This window comes from Mytilus galloprovincialis, chromosome 2 (genome assembly GCF_965363235.1).
Source record: "Mytilus galloprovincialis chromosome 2, xbMytGall1.hap1.1, whole genome shotgun sequence".
NCBI lineage: Eukaryota > Metazoa > Mollusca > Bivalvia > Mytilida > Mytilidae > Mytilus > Mytilus galloprovincialis.
Genome location: NC_134839.1, coordinates 76,245,810 through 76,267,894, shown reverse-complemented (window position 1 = coordinate 76,267,894; position 22,085 = coordinate 76,245,810). Strand labels below are relative to the sequence as shown.

General features: G+C 31.0%; 1 protein-coding gene across 1 annotated transcript in view; it reads right to left on the bottom strand.

The window, feature by feature from the left end:
• LOC143064420 (uncharacterized) overlaps positions 1-22,085 on the bottom strand; it is a 135,894-nt gene that overhangs the window by 6,290 nt on the left and 107,519 nt on the right. Inside the window, exons 52-75 of the mRNA XM_076237236.1 lie at positions 21,488-21,543; positions 20,922-21,069; positions 20,473-20,549; positions 18,399-18,509; positions 17,521-17,688; positions 16,808-16,948; positions 15,394-15,475; positions 13,755-14,305; positions 12,935-13,090; positions 12,224-12,341; positions 11,668-11,788; positions 10,787-10,941; positions 9,723-9,836; positions 8,974-9,108; positions 8,562-8,627; positions 8,156-8,221; positions 6,599-6,786; positions 6,073-6,170; positions 5,671-5,810; positions 5,163-5,218; positions 3,069-3,216; positions 2,155-2,231; positions 1,137-1,247; positions 150-317 (exon numbers count right to left, since the gene is read on the bottom strand). Coding sequence (XP_076093351.1) covers positions 150-317; positions 1,137-1,247; positions 2,155-2,231; positions 3,069-3,216; positions 5,163-5,218; positions 5,671-5,810; positions 6,073-6,170; positions 6,599-6,786; positions 8,156-8,221; positions 8,562-8,627; positions 8,974-9,108; positions 9,723-9,836; positions 10,787-10,941; positions 11,668-11,788; positions 12,224-12,341; positions 12,935-13,090; positions 13,755-14,305; positions 15,394-15,475; positions 16,808-16,948; positions 17,521-17,688; positions 18,399-18,509; positions 20,473-20,549; positions 20,922-21,069; positions 21,488-21,543 — 3,251 coding nt within the window. The remainder of the gene's footprint in view (positions 1-149; positions 318-1,136; positions 1,248-2,154; positions 2,232-3,068; positions 3,217-5,162; positions 5,219-5,670; positions 5,811-6,072; positions 6,171-6,598; positions 6,787-8,155; positions 8,222-8,561; positions 8,628-8,973; positions 9,109-9,722; positions 9,837-10,786; positions 10,942-11,667; positions 11,789-12,223; positions 12,342-12,934; positions 13,091-13,754; positions 14,306-15,393; positions 15,476-16,807; positions 16,949-17,520; positions 17,689-18,398; positions 18,510-20,472; positions 20,550-20,921; positions 21,070-21,487; positions 21,544-22,085) is intronic.

The window sequence follows — 22,085 nt, the reverse complement described above, 5'->3', positions numbered from 1 at the left end:
GCAACCAAATAATGATCTGAATTGTTACCAGAATTTTTTCTTTATTTTCTAAGATGTCAGATGACCATTATAATTTCAAGTTTTATTAGAGATATAAACTTGTGACTAACATTGTTAGGATGGTAATTTCCTACAATACCAAAACTTACCTTTGTAAAATCCATGGTACCTCACTGCAAGCTAACGATCGTAATAAATTATCTGTTTCTGAGGCCGTTGTAGATTGTTTATATTGTCTATAGGCAAAGTTCCATTCTTCCTCTCCACCTGTCCTTATTGCTGTACAGTAGATAATATATCTCATATCAGGATTTATCCTGCAAACAAAAGAAATGTTGACTAAATTCTACAATAAATGACCTATTGAAAAAAAAAAACACCATATTTTATGGTTTTATGTTCTTTTTGTTTTTAGTAGTTGAAATGCTTCTTTTCTATTCCTGTTTAATTTATGACCTTCAACTGAAAGGTTTGACGGATTGTTTGACCTTACAATGTCTGTTTGTCATAAGACAATAATTATATCCCTTAAAAATATACAATATCCTGCAATTCTGTGATTTTTTCCTTATATCTAAAATGCCTGAAAATTTACTTTTCAAAATATCTGATAAATACAATTACTTTCAGATATATATATATTACATAGGTTACGGTAACCCTTAGCTGACAACCTCAAGCATACAGAAATCATGGTGCATGCAAAATTGTGTGCAAAATTGTGTCAAGCTTTTTAGTCATAAATCTTACAATATAATTACAAGATACAAGTGTAAACTGCAAGTTATTTTGAGGTAGCCTGTTGGTCAATATAAGATGACAATTACAGTATTTTAATTATAGCACATTCTTAGGACAATTTTTAAAAGTTTGTAAATATGAGAGTTACAAAGGACGAGGAACAATCATTATCTTTTTTCACATCATTAAATCTCTGATACTTAAGTGTTTTGATATACACAAAAATACATCCTTTTGGCACTGGACCATTGTATATCAAGCTAGTCAAGGACATGATCTCTTTGAACCACCAGACATCTTCTCTTAAGGACTGAAAAAAATTAAAATGCAGACTAGTTATACCCCCTCCCCCCCCCTCCACACTTTTCAACTTTAAAATGTTTTCACTGTCTCACTTATTATCTTGAGGTTTTTTCATCCAATCATCAAACTGTCTCTTTGCATCAGTTATACATTCTGGTAGATCAAAATCACATGCTATGCTGGACACCTCTGACATCATGTATCTGAAATGTATCAAAGAACAGAATCATGTTATGTCAGATAACTCAGTCCTTATGTACTGGATTGAAACCACTTATTCATAGCCCCATTGCTTTTAATGTTTTGGCAATTTTAAGCATCTATAAATGTTTTGTCTTATATTAAAAAAAAGTGGCAATCATTTCATAGTAAAACTATAACTTATCCTGACTTGTGCTGAAAAGTTGAACACACCTTTAACTGTGCACTGGTTCCCAGAAGTTGGGAATTATAAAAATAGGTACTTCTGATCTGAGCAACAGGTTGTGGCAGGGCTCTATTGCCAGTCAAGGTAGTTAAAAACTTCCATCATCATGAGCAACAGGGGAAATTATACCCTTTTCATCATTTCAAAAAAATATTTTATTATTCAAGAAAAAAGGTTTCAATAAGAGTTCTACAGTGATCCAAAGTCGTTGAGTTTTCATTTGATACCAGAATATCCCAAATGTTTTTCTTATTAACAAAGTTACATTAACTATTTTGATTAAGATATTTACTATTTTCTTGTATGTTCTTTGCAAAGGGGGTGGGGGGGCCTCTAATTAGTGGTTTTATACCTATAATTTTCAATAGAACTCTTTAAGCTATATCATGGTGGTCAGATTTTTTTTTGTTGAGGAAGCTGGAGTGCCCAGAGAGTACAACTGAACCTTGCAGGGAAAAGTGATAATTCTAGTCAGTTAAGATTGGATTTAAACGCACCTGCTACAATCAGGTTTCAGACTCGCAACTTATGTGTTGACAGGCTATTTATCATATCATATTTAAATATAATTCAGTAAAAAAAAAGTTGTTGGACAGGAATAAGTCAGTAGTACACGTAATAAAGAAATAGTGTGAAATAATATAATGTTTTACAATGAGACTATTATGTGTATGATTACTTACGACTGTAGATGGTTCAGGCCTGTGTTGTTCAAACCAAACTTATCATATGCTTTATCAACAAGCTTCCTCATTATACTCTGTGAAAGATGAAATCAAGGAGAATATAACCACATGATATTATTCTTGTCGATAACAGTTAGGAAAAAATCAAAATGAAAGAACCATGAAGCAGTAACTATTGACATTTTCTAATAACCTTAAGGCATGATATGTAAACTTAAAGGTGGATGAAAGATCTTTTAAATTCTAAAATACATACTTCCTCATATTTGAAATATAATTTTTCCCCCCTAAATCTCCATAGAGTTAGTAGTTTAATATTAAAAAAAAACTATGACATTATACTCTGTTTAAAACGTATTATATTCAGCTCAATAGTCTGAAAAATATTCTTGTTATCATTTCTCTTGATAAATTGTATCACATCTCTATGAAATACCAGTTTGCAGAAAAATCTTTTCCCCACTTTAGCTATTTCACTGTCTTCTTTCAACAAGTTATGATAATTGAATAATTGTTTTCTAGAGTAAAGGTACTATTCAATGGGTATTTATTCATTTCAATTCAATGTTTTGAAAATATTGGTAAATGGGTAATACATTGTAATGTTACAAAATGTTGAGATAAGTTCAAGGTCATATATTGTATTTTAAATGTTTAAAAAAGACAAATTGAAATAAATTTTGTTTTAAAGAAAATTATGTTACAGACTTTGTTAAGTTGATCAGGACAAATTATAATTGCCCTAAAAACTGGATTACAGTACATATCAAACATAATTTGCAAAACTTCAGAGATGAGACTAAATTTTCTTTCACTTGTGTATGTCTTAGAATTCTAAATTACAAGGTTATCTTATATTTCGTATTCTAGGAAAGATAACTACAAGCTTTTTTCTATGTCAGATAAAATACCTTAAATTTTCCGTAATAATTTGACTTTGACAACATGCTGTCCAAGTAAGATAACTGTTTATTAGCTGCTGTACGTGGTACATAATCCATTTCTTTATCTAAATATTCAATAATTCCTAATCCAATATTAGCATTCAGTAGGTTGGCCCTAAGGATATAAACATTGAGTATTAAACATAGCTGGACACATTTAGTCATAAACAACAACTTAAAGAAGACTGAATACATTGAAAGGATAACATGAATTACAATAAACTGTTGATTACTGTATATAATCTTGATAGTAAAATATTAATGAAAGAAAAATAAACTGTTATAACAGAGATATGTCTCGCCTTTTTTTGTAATTTTGATTATGCAAATGTTGAAATCAAAAAAGCAATACTTTAACATCTTACACAAGTTATGCAAATATTCAAAGTCAATGAACCATGACTGAGTTACATGGCTAAACAATCTCCATGTAAATGAGATGTGCCAATGCTAATACAACTGCATACCAAATACAATTGACTTATCATAAGTCGTTCCCAAACCTAAATAAAAACATTAACTTGTTAACTATGTAAAAGTTTCAAAGTCAATGAACCATGAAGAGGGGGTGGGGCTATATAATCTCCATGGAAACAATACTTGCAAATGCCAATAAATTTGCATACCAAATATCATTGACTAAACATAAGAAGTTCATCTTAAACTGATCTAATCACAAACTAGTACATGTAAACTAAGATAAGTTTCAAAGTCATTAGACTGTGACTGAGGGGTGAGGCCAAAAATTCTCAATGGAATTGAGATTTGCCAATGCTTATACAACTGAATACCAATTAACATTGGATTTCCACTAATGGTTCCCCTTGAACTGATCTAATCACAAACTAATACATGATAACTTAGAAAAAAAATCAGTCAATAGACCATGACTAAGGGGGTGGAGACAAATTATCTCCATGGAAATGAGATATACCAATGATTATACAACTGCATACCAAATATCATTGACCTACCACTTGTGGTTCCCCATAAACTGACCTAATCACAAACAATACATGTAAAATAAGCAAAAGTTTCGAAGTCAATAGACCATGACTGAGGGGGCAGGGCCAAATAATCTCCATGGAAAAATCACATTGCCAGTCATTTGCTTGTTTACAAAATTAAAAGATAGGTTCATGGAAGAGACTACACACTTACACACATCGGACATAGATACTACCTTAATTGTTCTAATCAGAAATGAAACAAGTGAAACTGCGAGCTACTGCTCACTGATGATACCCCCGCCGCAAGTGGATAATATTAATAGTGTAAAAATATGCAAGTGTTCGGTAAACAGGAAGTTGTCGAGTGATGAATCTGAAAACGCATCACACGGTATAGCTGACTTATAAAAATCCTGAAACCAAATTTCAGAAATCCTTGTATTGTAGTTCCTGAGAAAAATGTGACGAAAATTTTTAACTTGGTTATCATGTGTAAAATCATACAAGTGTTCGGTAAACAGGAAGTAGTCGAGTGATGAATCTGAAAACGCATCACACGGTATAGCTGACTTATATAAATCCTGAAACCAAATTTCAGAAATCCTTGTATTGTAGTTCCTGAGAAAAATGTGACGAAAATTTTCAACTTGGCTATCATGTGTAAAATCAGACAAGTGTTCGGTCAACAGGAAGTTGTCAAGTGATGAATCTGAAAACGCATCACACGGTGTGGCTGACATATATAAATGTTGATACCAAATTACAGAAAGGGTGGATGTGTAGTTCCTGAGAAAAATGTGACGAAAGTTTCATGGGACGGACTGACTGACGGACGGACTGATGGCCGGACGGACTGATGGACTGATGGACGGACGGACTGACAGACAGAGGTAAAACAGTATAACCCCCCTTTTTTAAAGCGGGGGTATAATAATTGATGCAAGCTATACTTTATTGTAGTTTTAACATGGGTAGGCATAACATTTGTGTTATTTTAGCCCTCACTATCGCTCGGGCAAAAATAATCACAAATATAATGCCTTCCCATGTTAAAACTACAATAAAGTATAGCTTGCATCAATTATTTCTTAATTATTTCTTTCAAACTTACCTACTAAAACTCCATGCATCATTTATTAATTGAGCTCTGTTAATAGCAGAAATTGCCTTTAATAGAAAAACAATTCATATGGCATAAAAACTATTTTGATTGCAGAAGCTATTAGGTTTCTTTAGTAAAAATGAAACAAAACTTCAAATATATTCAGTATAAACAATATGGTATTTTGAGAATGAAGTCACTCTTGCAAGAGGCCACAATACTATATCACCAGCTGCATATCACACCAGGTATCTGATAAACAATATTATACAGTCTATAATCAACCTTTATATATTGGAATGAATCTGAATTAAAAATTCTGTAACTCCCAATTTTGTAAAAAGGAAAAACGTATTCTAAAATAATTCCACAATATTTAGTGGTTTACTTCAACACGTTATTTTTTTTTTCCGTAAAAAGTCAGAGATTTGTGTTGAAAACAGATATAGTCAATAATATTAAGAATTTAAAAGCCATTTTCAATACAATTCTGAAGAATCCCTATGCAAAATACTACCGTATGATTTGTTTTCAACTGGTTGATAATAGCTCTCCAGTTCTGTTCTGTGTAATTCACTCTGTACACACCATTTTGTCCAATGTTTGCTATAACCCATGATTTACCATCTTCTTTTGGTATTTGCAAGGATGTTATATCTGAAAAGTTCCATTTCAAAATTTGAAAGTAGTCAATTCAATACATGTGTTGCAACTAAAAATGGGGACTTGTACAACATATCACATCTTTACTTAATTTATCAAATAATGTCCTATACTTAATTTATCAGTAATTGTACCATTGAACCAAAACACAACTTTACTTAATTTACCTGTATACATATCATTGAACCAAATCACATCTTTACTTAATTTAACTGGAAATGTATCATTGAACCAAATCAAATCTTTATTTAATTACCTGTAGATGTATCATTGAACCAAATCACATCTTTATTGGTCTTTTCAAACTGTTTCTCTCCACTGTTTGTTAGAGTTACTGGAATCCACCACTTGTAACTGAAAAAAGGAAATCATAATTAAACAAAGTTATTTTACAAGTAGATATGTTGATAATTACATTATTTACAATAAACCACAAAAGTAAATCAACTAGAACAGAACACACTCTGTAAAACATCATTATACTTTAATGCAGAAACAGATTTTGGAAAGGGCCCTAATGAAAATACATATATGGTTGATGCATAGAAATTTCATGAGTCCTACTTATAACATTGCCTTGTTGGTGGGCCTACCTTTTTCAAAATCCTGGATCCACAACCGTAATGCATCAAAACTAGATCAATATCTGCAGTATCAGACTGAGTTATAAAAAAAAATATTTTAGAAAATTTGTGAAGTTGGCAGTGCATGTTTGCTATAACATATTCAAATCTCAATTACAATATAAAGATGATTAACAAGCAGGTCTTAGATTTTCTTACTTGTAAGGAGATTTATATAACATTGGATCCTTAGCCTCTGGGTTAGTTAGAAATCGTTTCTGTGACAGCCTAACTTTGTCTTGTGCTGTAACGGTTACCATGACAACAGGATAGTTCATCTGTAGTAACCAAGTGTCCATTATACTTTTGACATTGACCGGCAGAGTTACTTTGTCAATCTTGGCTTGCTATAAAAATAATGAAGTTTTGAGAACGTAAAAACTTTGATCAATTACAAGTTCTGAAACCATCTGAAACTAAATATAAAGCTTATACCAAAATTCTATCTAAATATCAGATGGATATTAAAAAGTAAATATAAAAAAGAAGATGTGGTATGATTGCCAATGAGACAACTATCAACAAAAGACCAAAATGACACAGACATTAACAACTATAGGTCACCGTACGGCCTTCAACAATGAGCAAAGCCCATACCGCATAGTCAGCTATAATAGGCCCTGATAAGACAATGTAAAACAATTCAAACGAGAAAACTAACGGCCTTATTTATGTAAAAAAATGAACGAAAAACAAATATTTAACACATAAACAAACGACAACCACTGAATTACAGGCTCCTGACTTGGGACAGGCACATACATAAATAATGTGGCGGGTTAAACATGTTAGCGGGATCCCAACCCTCCCCTAACCTGGGACAGTGGTATAACAGTAAAACATAAGAACGAAGAACATAAGAAAGTATATTTAGACAATGCAGCATCATGGATTCCGTGGGTCCAGGGGAACCAAAAATTGAAATATTCAAGGAATTACAAATTTCCTAAAGGAATGTATGCAGACTTTGCCAAAACCACTTTTAAATATCCAAGAATATGCATGTTTTCCTCAATCCACTAAAATTGGTATCCACGAAAATAAAGGAATCCACAGTAACCAAATCTTACATCCAAAATCAACTACAATCTATTAATCCTTTATCCATATATTCAGGTACTGGTGGTGTTGTAAAGGTGTGTAAAGTTTCATCAATAAACTTTCAGTCAATAAGGAGGTGATGTAGTTATAAGAGATTGTTTCAACATGTTGCAATATTGGAATGGCAGCAAGTAAATTCAATTTTCTCCCCTTTAACATGTAGTATCATATTCCTGTATGAAGATCCTCTAGTAGTGTTCTAGAACTATGTTCAGTTTCTGCAATTACTGTAAAGCTCTTTTAGAGAATTTGTGCTAACAACAGATTATTCGAAACATATTAACAAAATTGTAGTTGGTAAGGTTGATTATCTCCCCTTATATATTTAGGACTGGTATCATATTTTTCTTTCGTTTATTTTATATTTCTCATTTTACAACTGACTTAAAGTTTTGATAATATCTATCATGCAGTTTAGGAGAAGTTGGCTCACATGAACATGGACAGGCAAGCAAATGAATAACACAATTCCTTTAAGACCTCAAAACTTTTTTTTCTGAGTTTCAACAGAAAGTTTGATAAAATTCTTAATACATGTATACCATAATGTACAGAAAAATATTAAAACTGTTCACTGATACATATGTTGTAATAATCATATAATAATATACTTACTATATTCAGGGCTTCAGAAAGATCATTGTGATCCGCATTCTGAAACTTTCTGTTATTTAAATATCTCTATAAAATAGAAATATAATATAAAACTAAAAAAATGCAGATTACTGGTAGTCATAAAATATTAAAATTTACTTCCATCAACATAGTAATCTATCAAAAAAATTGTAATGCAGGCCTAGGTCACTAAGAGTTACATTGATAATGTAAATTCCCCTGATAAAATAATGAAATAAAGATATAACTGGGGTTTCAATGAAGCACATAGTGATTAAAAATACATTCATTTGAACTGGAATAACTAGTTTTTGTCATGCAATATGATAAAATATTTTATGCTAAAAGAGTTCAGATTTAATCTATGGTAACTAGTCAATACTGATGTGGATAAAAAAAAACTTACTGATAGTCCTTTGCTAAAGGTTTCTTCTCCTAAGAAAAATCTGGTCATTCTTATCACACTTCCTCCCTGTAATTATAATACATTCTGTATACAATCTGTCTTTCAAATAGTACATTCTATATTTAAAATGAAATTGATCATTTTGCAGTTCTACTCAACAATCATTTGGCCTTTAAATAATATTCATTATCTTTTAATATATATTTCTTTCTGCTAGCAGAGCATGCATGAACTGCTTACTTGAAGCACTGGGTTTATTGTTTGGATTAGGTTAATTGATCACATTGTGTAATAAACTATTTTTATTTCTGCATTTTTTTGCCCATGACAATGCTTGTTTTTAATACACTTACAGGAATTTATTGTTCCCTTGTATTTTTGTTGTTGACTGCTGATAAAGGTTGATATTTACCTTGCTGTATGATATGGCATCAAAGATATTACTTAGTTCTTCTAAACTTGTTAATGGTACATATATTGGATGAGATGTCACATGACTATCAAAGTCTAAAACTGGGTGCAGATCCTCTATTATCATATGGTCAAACTGAAAGTGAAAGTACTACTATTATTCAAAAAAATTAACAGAATTATATCTACTAATAGATTTTGACTTTCCTATATAATGAAGCATAGTTAAAGAAAAATAGTGATAAGCAAATAATAAATCAAAATACTTTGTCTCAGCTTCTCTTTGATTGATTGATTGATTGTTGGTGTATTAACACCACTTTTAAGCGCCACTTTTGGGCTATTTCGTGGCAGCCAGTTTTTATTGGTGGAGGAAGCAAGTGTACAGAGAAAACCATGACCTTTGATAGGAAAACTGACAATCCTAGTCAATTAAGATTGGAGTCCAGTGCAACCACACGAGCTGGGTTTGAACTCACAACCTCAGTGTTGACTGGCTAGTGATTACAGTAGTAGAACCACTTAGACCACTGGGCCATTGAGTCCCCTTTCTTTTTGATCTCAGTTATTAACATTATCACACTTTTGCCTTATATAGTTATTTCTGTATGATAATACCGAAGATACTCCAGGGATATAGGTTTTTCTCAAAAATTAGATGAAGAATGTATGACGTATGAAGTCATAAGTCTAGGTTATTAACATTGCCTATAAAAAAACTATATTAATTCTTCTGCAAACATTACTTACCATTTTCCAATCTGGGAAGATATGGTCTGTTCCAATATACTCCATAAATGTCGCAAATCCTTCATTTAACCAAAGATCGTCCCACCATTTCATTGTTACTAAGTTTCCAAACCACTAAAAATAATAATTTAGAACTGTTAATTCCATCAACAAGCATATATGCAAATTCTTAATAGAAGAGCATAAAAAAAATCTCTAATTTCAAAACTAAAGTACACAAAATATTTTTGGTTAAGCCAGTGCTAGTTAATTCTTTTTCCTAATTTTCAAATTTAAACTATTCACTAAATTCTGTAATATTAGTTTTGTTTTGTTATAATTTGATTTTGCTTTATAGTTTCAATAGATAATAAATTTTGAAGGAGAATGTCCAAAACATCCTGGTGTTAAATGATAAGGATAAACCAAGGCTGTTTTAACTGATTTATTTATAATAGAAAAACTTCCAAGTTCTTGTGAATTGCATAGTGTATTACCATATAGCGGGGTTTTTTTCACAGATAAAACAAATTCGCAAAAATAGATTCATACAATTTAAAAGAGCTAATGCAAAGGTATCGATAAAAGTTTTGAATCCACCAAAATAAAAACCGCCAAAATATTTGTATACCTCATTCAATGAAATTCGCGTAAATTTTACACCTGCGAAAATAACTAACTATATAGTATCTATTTTCTACCTAGTAGCTGGTTCTTTGGTCTTGGCATGGTTTTACATGATATAATATTGAGAATGGAAATGGTGAATATGTCAAAGAGATAACAGCTCGACCAAAGAGTTAAAAAACAACCAAAGGCCACATATGGGTTTTCAACACAGTAAGAAAATCCTGCACCTGAAGTTTGGCTTTAGCTGGTTTGATTGGTAATTGCTGGTCAGTTTATAAGTTATACAGATGAACTAAGTAAGTGATTGTATTTATGTCAGTATAGGCTGTTGATTTAATTATTAAATGAAGTTTATTTCAGAGATGACCACTGATATCTGTATTGCCACTGTTTGTTTTGATGTCTAAACCTTCCTAAGAATTGCTAAATGCTGTTTCTCACACAATATTACTAACCTGGTGTCCTAGTTCATGGGCTATTACAACAGCTGTTCTTTGTTTACTTTCTGCTGAGGATACACCCTCTTTATATAACAAGTATCTCTCTTTATATGTTATAAGTCCCCAGTTTTCCATTGCTCCTGGTCCAAAGTCTGGTATAGCTATCATGTCTGATATGAATATAACAAGAATAAACACACTGACTGAAATATTTGTGCTGATATTGAATTAGTGATTTCTCATACTTTTATTCAGGCGCGTAGCTATGTTTACATCAAAAGGTCCGGCATGCAAAAGAAGACCCAGTGCAGTTAATTAAGACTTGCTAATCAATAGACAAACAAGAATGTGTCTAAGTACATGAATGCCCCACTTGCACTATCATTTTCCATGTTCAATGGACCGTGAAATTGGGTAAAAAATCTAATTTGGCATTAAAATTAGAAAGATCAAACCATAGGGAACCTGTGTACTAAGTTTTCAAGTTGATTGGACTTCAATTTCATCAAAAACTACCTTGACCAAAAACTTTAACCTGAAACTCTCACATTTTCATTTTCTATGTTCATTGAACCGTGAAATTGGTGTCAAAAGTCTAATTTGGCTTTAAAATTAGAAAGATCATATCATAAGGAACATGTGTACTAAGTTTCAAGTTCATTGGACTTCAGCTTCATCAAAAACTACCTTGACCAAAAACTTTAACCTGAAACGAGACAGACAGACGGCTGAACAAATGGACGCACAGACCAGAAAACATAATGCCCCTCTACTATCTTAGGTGGCTCTACTATCGTAGGTGGGGCATAAAACATCACAAGATTGTTATATATGTAAGCAACTTGTCTTTTAATGTTGGTGAATTGGAAATACAAATGTACAATGAATAACTATACCTTGTTTTGGTAGAGGAAAGGATATGTTGAAAAATTGTTCATAAAATGTCAACACTTGAGTTCCAACATTCAATGCAAATTTAGTCTGGTCCACTGATTCTGGTCTTGACCATACACCATACTAAAAATAATTTGAAAATTTCAATATAATCATATAATTTGAATAATGTAAACTGTTAATATGGTTAATGGTTTAAAAGTATAAGCATAATTTGAACAAGCAGGCAAAGAATGAGGTATCTCAACAAATTCCTTTAAAATCTAATAGAAGTGTTGCTACTGTCTAGTCTGGGGTGGATAGTTGTCTCTTCGGCAATCACACCACATCTCATGGTTTATTTACTGATGAATAGTATAGACATTTTTCTCCAATTCTTACACAATTTATCCTTTCCCTGACCCATGTATTTTACTTTTTAATGCCTTTTCTATTTTGCTGTTGGGTTGACATATGTGTCACTCTTGCCCTGACACTATTATTAGTCAAGTTAAAACCCTTAAAACAATGAAGAACGCTGGACAAATTCAGACACAGATAGATATTAATGACTCTTACTTTGATGCCAGTTCTAGTAGTGCTATTTGTGTAATTAAAATCTCCCACAACAAAGGCTAACAGATAAGTTGACATTATAGGAGTCACTTTATACTCATCAGCCATGTAACCATCAGACCTACAAAATAAAAATATAAGATATACACAATGAAACTAAATACATCGTCAGATAAAGTAAGTCTCAATTGCTTGTGTGTAACGTTTTCATTCTTGATAATATCCTACACTGGTAACATTTATAACATACACACTTATAAAGAAAATCTTTCTTAAACATGTATAAAACAAGAATATTTCTATAAAGAGGTTATATATAAATTTTCAACACTTTCTTAATTAAAAACTTTAAAGTTCAAAATTTGGCTGTCATTAATAAAACAGTCAGGAATACCCAAAATTTTGAATCATGCCCAACTTCATGGTAAACTACATTGAACAAACTTTTATATACAATCTGATACTGAACAGTTGAATAATGTTTAGACACAAAGACTGAAAAAAAAACATTATGCCCCCTTCTATCTTTGGCAGAGCAAGAAAATTTCTGCTTTACACGAGTTTGTATGTGCCATTTTAATTTTGATCAAATATCTAAATTAACTTAGTATTAACTTAAGATATTGACACCTAAAATATTTTTTTATCAGGGTTTGTAATTTTATATTACAATGACATTTATATTCCATGAGAGTAGTAATCATGGTACAGTACCTGGTATGTGTTTTATCTATTGGCATATTGGATAGTGAAATCTTGTCTTTATGACGAACCAATGTCACTTTAAACTGTGCCTTTAAATCTGGTTCATCAAAACATGGAAATGCTTTTCTGGCTTTGATTGATTCAAACTGAGTTGAGGCTAAGTACCTGTAGATGGACAAAATGAAATGAAACCCAGCTACTTTTATCCTTATATTCAATTTCTAATATAATTTTTATAACATTCAAATTTTATTAAGTAACAAGTGTGGATAGTATGTTTGGATGTTTGACAGTGTCTTATGACAAAAGGAGTTCTATGTTTTTCCTATATGGTGTTATTAACTGTGTTGCACGATGACAACCAATCTGAGCATTAGGAGTGTTATTTATTAAAAAAAAAAATTATGTCCAAGGCATGTAGGAGACAGTAATTACATGAGTTACCAAATTATTATGATATAATATGTTCTACATCTTTGATTTTGGTATTAAGTAACTATTTCATACAACTTCTTACTTTTCTGCATTTTTTTGTTTGCATTAAAAAGTGACAGACTTTAAGGGATAATTTTGTCTCTAAATAAAATAGGCAGAAAAAATAAGTCAATATTGTCTTGAAGCTCCCCAAAACCACTCATATCTAAATCCCAAAAGGTGCACTACTTAATGCCATGCAGAACAATCAGTGCATATTCAGTTGGATTTAGTTAACTGTATATATTGATTAATAGATTATTGGAATTAGAACATGGCTTTGTTTCCACAGCAAAACAAGAATGTCATATTCAAATTAAATACAATAAACACAAATCTTACATTACTATCATACCTTGTGGTGTTTCCCTCTTTATATGAACTGTAGTAAAGACCTTGTAGATCATCTAGCAGGGGACCAGAAAAGTTCATAGCTATGGAATAGTTATAGCCCTTTATAAACTGGCTACTAGATACAAATGTAACAAGTTGCGAGTCAGCATCATACAATAATGACAAGAAAACAGGACCAACAATTACTTTATCCAGAGATTCTATTTTTACAGATTTTTCATCTATTTCCAGTTGTCTGCTGTTTAGTGTAAAGTTACTGGTATTCTCTGTACAAGTAATTTGTATTGTTACAGACCCAGTAAATGTAAACTTTGATGGATCACCAGAGTATAAGTCTGGAAACAGTTCAATAGAATAGAAAGAAGGAATAACAGATCTGGAAAGTCTATAGTCTGATCCTTGATTGTCTAGTAAATTCTCATCTAGCCAGTTTTCAATATGTGAATAGTATCTGCTCATCCATTTAATGTTAGCTTGTGTCTTCTCTATTGCCTGTTCAAGTGCTCTCTGGCCTGATCCTATGCTGGGATGCCTTCTCTTGAATTCCCTCAACTGAAATTGAAATATAAAATAAATTAATTTATCTAATTCTTAGATGTGATTTATCCTTTTCCTGACATGTTGATTATTTTTATTAAATCAATGTGTGGTTCGTTTGATCTCAATTCCTCATTGGTCAAAATTCGATTATGACATCAAATTGAATTTTCTTGTTTTCTTTGAATCTCCTATTGTGATGGCATGATAAAAGGCGACTATGCCTAATAACTCAAGTCTTAAAAGTAAGTAAAAAATAGAAAATCTTTTCTTTGTTCATGGAAAATATATTCCAAATATTTTCATTCAACACATTTGTATAACTTCTTGTTTATTTTATGAAATGTTCACATAAATATATAATAGTATGTAAAGATATGGAAATATATAGCCATAAATCTAATTTTAATATTTTCCAATTGGAAAATTCTTTCAAAGATTCAAATAATTGTTAACAAATAAAAGAACAGAGTTGCAATATCTCCCCTGATTGCACATATGTCCAAGGGCAACAACTAAAATATATGTTGTTTTTTTGTTTGTTTTTTTTGTTGTTTTTTTTTTTAAGATTTCAATAGTATCCTACTGAAATGAATACAAGCAAGCACTTACAATGCAATTTTATGAATTATTAATATTTCCAAGGGACAAATTTCTGTTAAAAATAGTTTAACAGCACTAATGTTTGAACTTGTCCAAGATATTGCTAATATAAACCTTTCATATAAATTTGATAATATTTGTACACATGAGAGTGCTTACAATGTAGTTTCTGAAGAATCAATTTTTCCAAGGGACATAACTCTTAAACAAGTTGATTGGCACTGATTTTCCAACGAAGTCTTGTTCACAAGACTGGGTAGATGAACTGTAGGATGACGGGTATTATAATTCCTTCTGCGACAAGTCACGCTGGGACAAAAAGCACTTTCAATCAGACATAAGCATGACTGACTATTATGCACATCTTATTGTATTTCCAATGAATCAATGAAAACTAAAACAAATCTCAACTTGTTCTCTATGTCAGGTTTCCCTTTATAAAATATATGTTTGCTAGCCTAAAATTAGTATTCTTCTCTTTAATCAATGAATAAACTCACCTGTTGAAGATCGTACTGTGAATTCATGCCATATGCTGTCCCACTGATCAACCTCGAAATAGTGAATGCAGTTTTTCCATGCCTGTAAAAAGAGTTTTTATAGAAAAAAATGGCTTTTAAAAAAAATAATTAAGAAAATAATTAACATACACTATGTCTTCTAAAGTGAGTTTTAGTACTTAGATTAAAACAATCAAGTTGTGGTCTTTACTAAATACAACTTGCACAACATCCACAGTTTTAACTTGATTACAAATACATTTATAAAACTCATTTTGTACCAGTAAAATCTTGTATAAAGGTAGAACGTACCAGTAGAATTCAATTTGTATAAATGGGAAAAGCTATTGAAACTTGCAATACACTTTCAGAGTCATAGTATGAATACATTTAAGATGTGAAAAACAAATGTAAAATTCATAACATATTCTGTCTATATCAACACTGGCGTACTGAAATTGTTTAAAGAATAATCCAAATATGTAGTTGGTGGTTTCAGAATCTATAGGGTAATTTTATGATTTGCTCCCCAAAATGAAAATAACATCCTGTCATTGGTTTAATTTTCTTTGTTAATGACAGTTTCAACCAATCAAGACATTTGGTGTACTCTTATGAAAATATTAGCCAGAATGCATTAGATTCTGAAATGGTGAATTACCTGTAATTAAAAATGTCACATTATAAAAAAAACTTGGTATAAAATGGCTAGCACTACAATTACAGTACGTAAACAATTACTGTGATTTAAAAAAAAAATACCTCCTGCTTTTTCTTCACCATATTTTTTTATGTAGTATACCTAGGACACATTATATCAACTTTAAATAAATTCTACCAGTTCTAACTCAAAATAAGGATTTGTTTTATGTAAATGGGTTTTGCATTTAGTTTATCAGCTTTAATTGAACAATTTATTTTCATTTTTCAAACGGACTGAATCACAACTTAACCTTTAACATGACCCACAATTTTTATTACTAGTAATTTATAATTTCATCCATCTACTTGCTATTTCATACATAAAACATGAACAAATAAATTGGGAATGAGTATGAAAATACATTAAGAAAAAGTACACTATCAACACCAGAATCTGTATTTGTAGACTAAAAAAATGAAATGATAATTATGAACCAACTGGCTGTCTTCAAAGTTTTTAACAAATCCAGGTTAAATGAATGGTTGTATCAACATTCCAAACAATAAATTCTAGAAAAGCAGTAAAGTTTGTATAAACAATCTAAGATTTGATATAATTGTCTCCCCCTGAAAGTTTTGAGAGGCAAGCCTTCATTCGTATTCTCTCTCCAAAAAAAGAAATTCACTTTTCATTTTGTTAATATTTTAACAACATAAAAGCATGTTAAATTAAAGTAAAAAAAACAACAGTAGTTTGAGAAAGCTATCTTACATGCTGAATATTTGATCCCAGTTTGAATTCAAGAAAGTCCATGCCAGGTCACGGCCTATTGGGTTACCATGGATACCAGTAATAACTTTACTAGAATCCTGCTTCCTTACTTGATTAAAGTCAAGTGACATTTTGATGAATCTAAAGAACAATTATTGTATCAATAAACCATTGGAATTTTAAAATCAAGGATCAAGAGCAATTGTCAATAATTCTATAACAATAATAATATCATACAAATGAAATACAAATTCATTATATTAACAGAGTTATCTAGGCTGGACTAATAGTAAATTTAAGAGTGTAGGGACTGCTTGCAAATGAAATTGATCAATAAAATACAACTTAAAAACTAAATAAATAAATAAAACATTAGGTGTTGATTAAGTCTTTTGCAGTATACCTCCATCAAGTATTCAATGATACAAGGGCAGGTGCATTTACAATAAGATCTTCAAGTATTTCTGTGGCCATTTTTTTTATCACCAGTAAACTCTTATTACATCATCTTGGACAGATTATATGATCCTTTCCTGAGAAACATCTGACATGGATGTAACAAAGAAGTCCATGTTTAACCATGGTGTGGATGAGTAGATTTATACACATCCTTTTTGATGGGGAAAAATACTTAAGATGGTAGCCTTTATTCTTAAATTCCTGAAGATATACTTTTAAATAGTAATTAAAAATATATGAATTCAATTATTTACCTATTCAGAATCCATGTTTGTTTGGTACATGACAAGGCAGATAATAGCCGTGCCTTTTCAGCAGCAACTGTTGCTGTTTTATATTTGTTATACACAAAATTCCATTCTTCTTCATCACCACTGGCCACTCCAGAGCAGTATACTGTACTCTTAAGACCAGGATCAATTCTAGAGAGCAAAGGAAAAATACAAACATTCACTTTACTATAAACTAGTATCAGTATTTGCATGAAAAAACATTTTTTTTTCGATCTGAATAAAAAATGTTGCAATCAAATAAGTTGTGGTATGATCAGAACTAACTATCTGGGATTACTGAATTGTTCCCAGACCTTGATATAGACATGCATTAAACATTTTTAAAACTAACTGTTATTTGATAAATATGAAACAAGAATGTGTCCATAGTACACTGATACCCACTTGCACTATCGTTTTCTATGTTTAAACCGTGAAATTGGAATAAAATCTCTAATTTGGCATTTAAATTAGAATGATCATATCATAGGGAACATGTATACTAAGTTTCAAGTTGATTGGACTTCAACTTCATCAAAAACTACCTTGACCAAAAACTTAAACCTGAAATTTGCACTATCATTTTCTATGTTCAGTAAACCGTGAAATTGGGGTCAAAACTCTAATTTGGCATTAAAATTAGAAAGATCATATCATAGGGCACATGTGTACTAAGTTTCAAGTTGATCGGACTTCAACTTCATCAAACGGAAGAACAATATATATTCTTTATGATTCTATCAATTATTCCCCACATCTCCTTGTCTCCCTTTTACATTAAACATTAGTTTCTTTTACTGTCTAATGATAGATAGTCCTTGTTTCCATGTTCAGATAAGCTTATAATAATAGAACTATACCTATTCCTTTTAGGGTCCATCATCCAATTCTTAAACATCTTAGCAGCTTCCCTTGTACATTGTTCAATATCATAATCACAGGCAAGGCCAGATAGTGTTGACCTTAAATATCTGTAAAGAAAAATTGCCATAAAAAAAACCAGAACAATAATTTAACAAGAAACTTTTGTAAATGATTCTTTCACTTGTAAAATTTTTTTTAATGAAAATTGATTTGCATGCTTCATGTCAACTTTCTCCTGACATCAAACATTAATTAATACCTGGAAAGGGGAGATACAAAAAAAATACACAAAAGACTACTGTAAATTCAGAAATTCTCACAAGGTGTTTATTATTGTGAATATTGCAACAGGGTTATAATCACAATATTTAAACTCCCATTTCTAAATTTTTCATATCAGTTAAACAGGATTTTTCTCAATATCGCAAAAGTTAAAATAGCATTTTGGTCTATAATGACAAAATCACAATAATAAATGCACCCAATAAATTCTGAAATTACAGTATCAAATATCATATCTACATTCAACATCAAATAGCCTACAGGACAAAACACATCACAATTTATCTGAGAACAAGAATGTGTCCATAGTACACGGATGCCCCACTCGCACTATCATTTTCTATGTTTAGTGGACCCTGAAATTGGGGTAAAAACTATAATTTTGCATTTAAATTAGAAAGATCATATTATAGGGAACATGTATACTAAGTTTCAAGTTGATTGGACTTCAACTTCATCAAAAACTACCTTGACCAAAAACTTTAACCTGAAATTTGCACTATCATTTTCTATGTTCAGTGAACCGTGAAATTGGGGTTAAAACTCTAATTTGGCATTTAAATTAGAAAGATCATATCATAGGAACATGTATACATGTACTAAGTTTCAAGTTGATTGGACTTCAACTTCATCAAAAACTACCTTGACCAAAAACTTTAACCTGAAATTTGCACTATCATTTTTCTATGTTCAGTGAACCGTGAAATTGGGGTTAAAACTCTAATTTGGCATTTAAATTAGAAAGATCATATCATAGGGAACATGTATACTAAGTTTCAAGTTGATTGGATTTCAACTTCATCAAAAAGTACCTTGACCAAAAACTTTAACCTGAAATTTGCACTATCATTTTCTATGTTCAGTGAACTGTGAAATTTGGGTTAAAACTCTAATTTGGCATTAAAATTAGAAAGATCATATCATAGGACACATGTGTATTAAGTTTCAAGCCGATTGGACTTCAACTTCATCAAAAACTACCTTGACCAAAAACTTTAACCTGAACGGACGGAAGGACAGACGAACGGAAGGACGGACGGAAGGATGGACGGACGCACAGACCAGAAAACATAATGCCCCTCTACTATCTTAGGTGGGGCATAACTACAAAGGTTTCAAAAGTATTGTTTCAAAATTTGTAGCCTTTACTTAGTGAAAATACTATATTACATGCCTGTCCAGAAGCCATAGTAAATTTTACACAAACTTTAGTGGCAAGAGTGTCAAAGGTTCAACATGTTCCTTAAATCTAGGTTCTGTGTGTATTTAATTTTGTAACATGGTTATCTCCTAGCTGACTAGGGTCTTGGTATGCCAAAAGCGCAATCGGCAGTTCTTAACGCTTTACTATTTTTAAATAAAACCTGAGCGTATATTTATGTATCTATTATAGTTTAATGTGATAGTATTATTTATGTAAACTGATGATGCGCACAAGCTACAATATATACATATCCCTTTAGATCATGATTGAAGAAATAAAAACAACAGTTAAATAATGAACTGCAAAACAAAACTACTGTTCCTTTTTTTTTTCATTTTTCATTTGATTATTGTCTCATGTAAACATACTGGATTTCAAAGCCTTATAAACAACGTTATTTTGGCATTTTTTTGTCTGATTTGGAACCATAACTTATCTTTTAAAATCAATAATGATTTGTTTGTTATCGTTTTCATACCTCCAATGGGAAATATTTAACACATATTCAAGAAACAAATTAAATATTAATAAAAAAATATAAAAAACAAACTTAATGAACATGGAATTTTATAGCTCATACTTACGACTCCAGATGGCTTGCTTTACTGTTGTCCATCCCAAAATGCTTGAAGGGTTTTGACACAATTTTTTTCATGAATTTCTGAAACATTGAAATCATGTTTGTTTTAATCAAAAGAAAAGTGACAAGTATGTTACATATATATTCCTTAAAAATGTTATTTCAACAACAATAATTTCTTGATGTCCAAAGCACTCTATTTTCTGCCTTCTAAAAAAGTCATTGCCAAAATATTGTACAATGTGTGTTGAAGAAATAATTAAAATAGAGGTAAAATATTATAAGGGGTTAAATATGGACCTAAATTAAAAGATAAGCTAAAACAGTTTAAGCAAGAACTGCAGATCATTTGACCCGTATGTAGATGAGCTATGTTATAAGGTTTACATAAATGTAAGAATCAAACCTTCAGGTAAAATTTAATCTGATTAAATGCAAATACAAAAAGCTTACCTTGAATTTGCCATAAATTTCTGTGCGTGACAACATATTACTAACATACGATAGCTGGCTGCTTGCTGCATCCCAAGGAACATATTCTAGTTCTTCACTAATGTATTCTACCGTTTTTAAGGATATACCAATATCAAGATCTCCAGACCTATAAAATTAAAGTTAGGTAGAGTATCAATACCTTCACAGCATTTTAATCCATGTTCTTTTTAAAGAAGTATTGTTAAGGTTAATCCAGTGTCTTCTACCATAGCAGAAAACAATCAACTGGATCTTTCAATAAAAATGTGCAAATTTCGAGAGAATAATGCAATTCATTTTTAAAACTTTTCTTCTAAATGACGGAAATTATCGTCTATCAAATTTTACAAATGTTGTTTACAAATATAGAATATGTGTGTTTGATTCAATAACTTTCAACTTGGCCATGTAAGGGGAGATAACTTAGATTATGTAAATTTCAAGCAAATTTTAAAGCATGATATAAACATGCAACTATTGTTCTAACAGGCATTACTAGAGAATCTTAGGATCACTGTGGCAAAGTTAAGTGGAAATAAACTTACTTTGCTAAATTCCAAGCATCATTTATAATCTGTGCTCTATTAATAGGATGAATAACCTACAAAATGTTCAAGCATGTAAACATTTCAAGTAAATGGGAATAAAATTTTAAGTAAAATCCTTCACACATATAATTGGTGAATCCTCTATTTCATACTTCTAATTATCCAAATTGTCAATATTTTCAATTTCAATAAATGTTGATAATTTTTCTTCATTTCTCCAAACTTGTACAATGCATTATATTCCAATATCCAAATCTTGTTTATGTTTTTACTCTATACAATTTTAATCATGTCATTGGCTTTGAAGTTTTACCATACTGTGGATTAATCATTTGATATCAATTTCACTGATTTCCTGGGTACAAGTGAACCACTCATTCAAATGTAAAACAAATTTCAAATTTTCTATTGGCTTTGTACGCATAGATTGTAAAATTGAATTTCAAAGAAAATGCAAGTTTTCCTCAAGCCATGAAAATTAGTACCCACGAAAAAATAAATGAATCAACAGTATTTTATAATGAGGGAACCTAAATCAAATCATCTGTTGTTTTGTTGTTGTTCAGTAAATGAACATTTAAAAAGAAAATCCTGT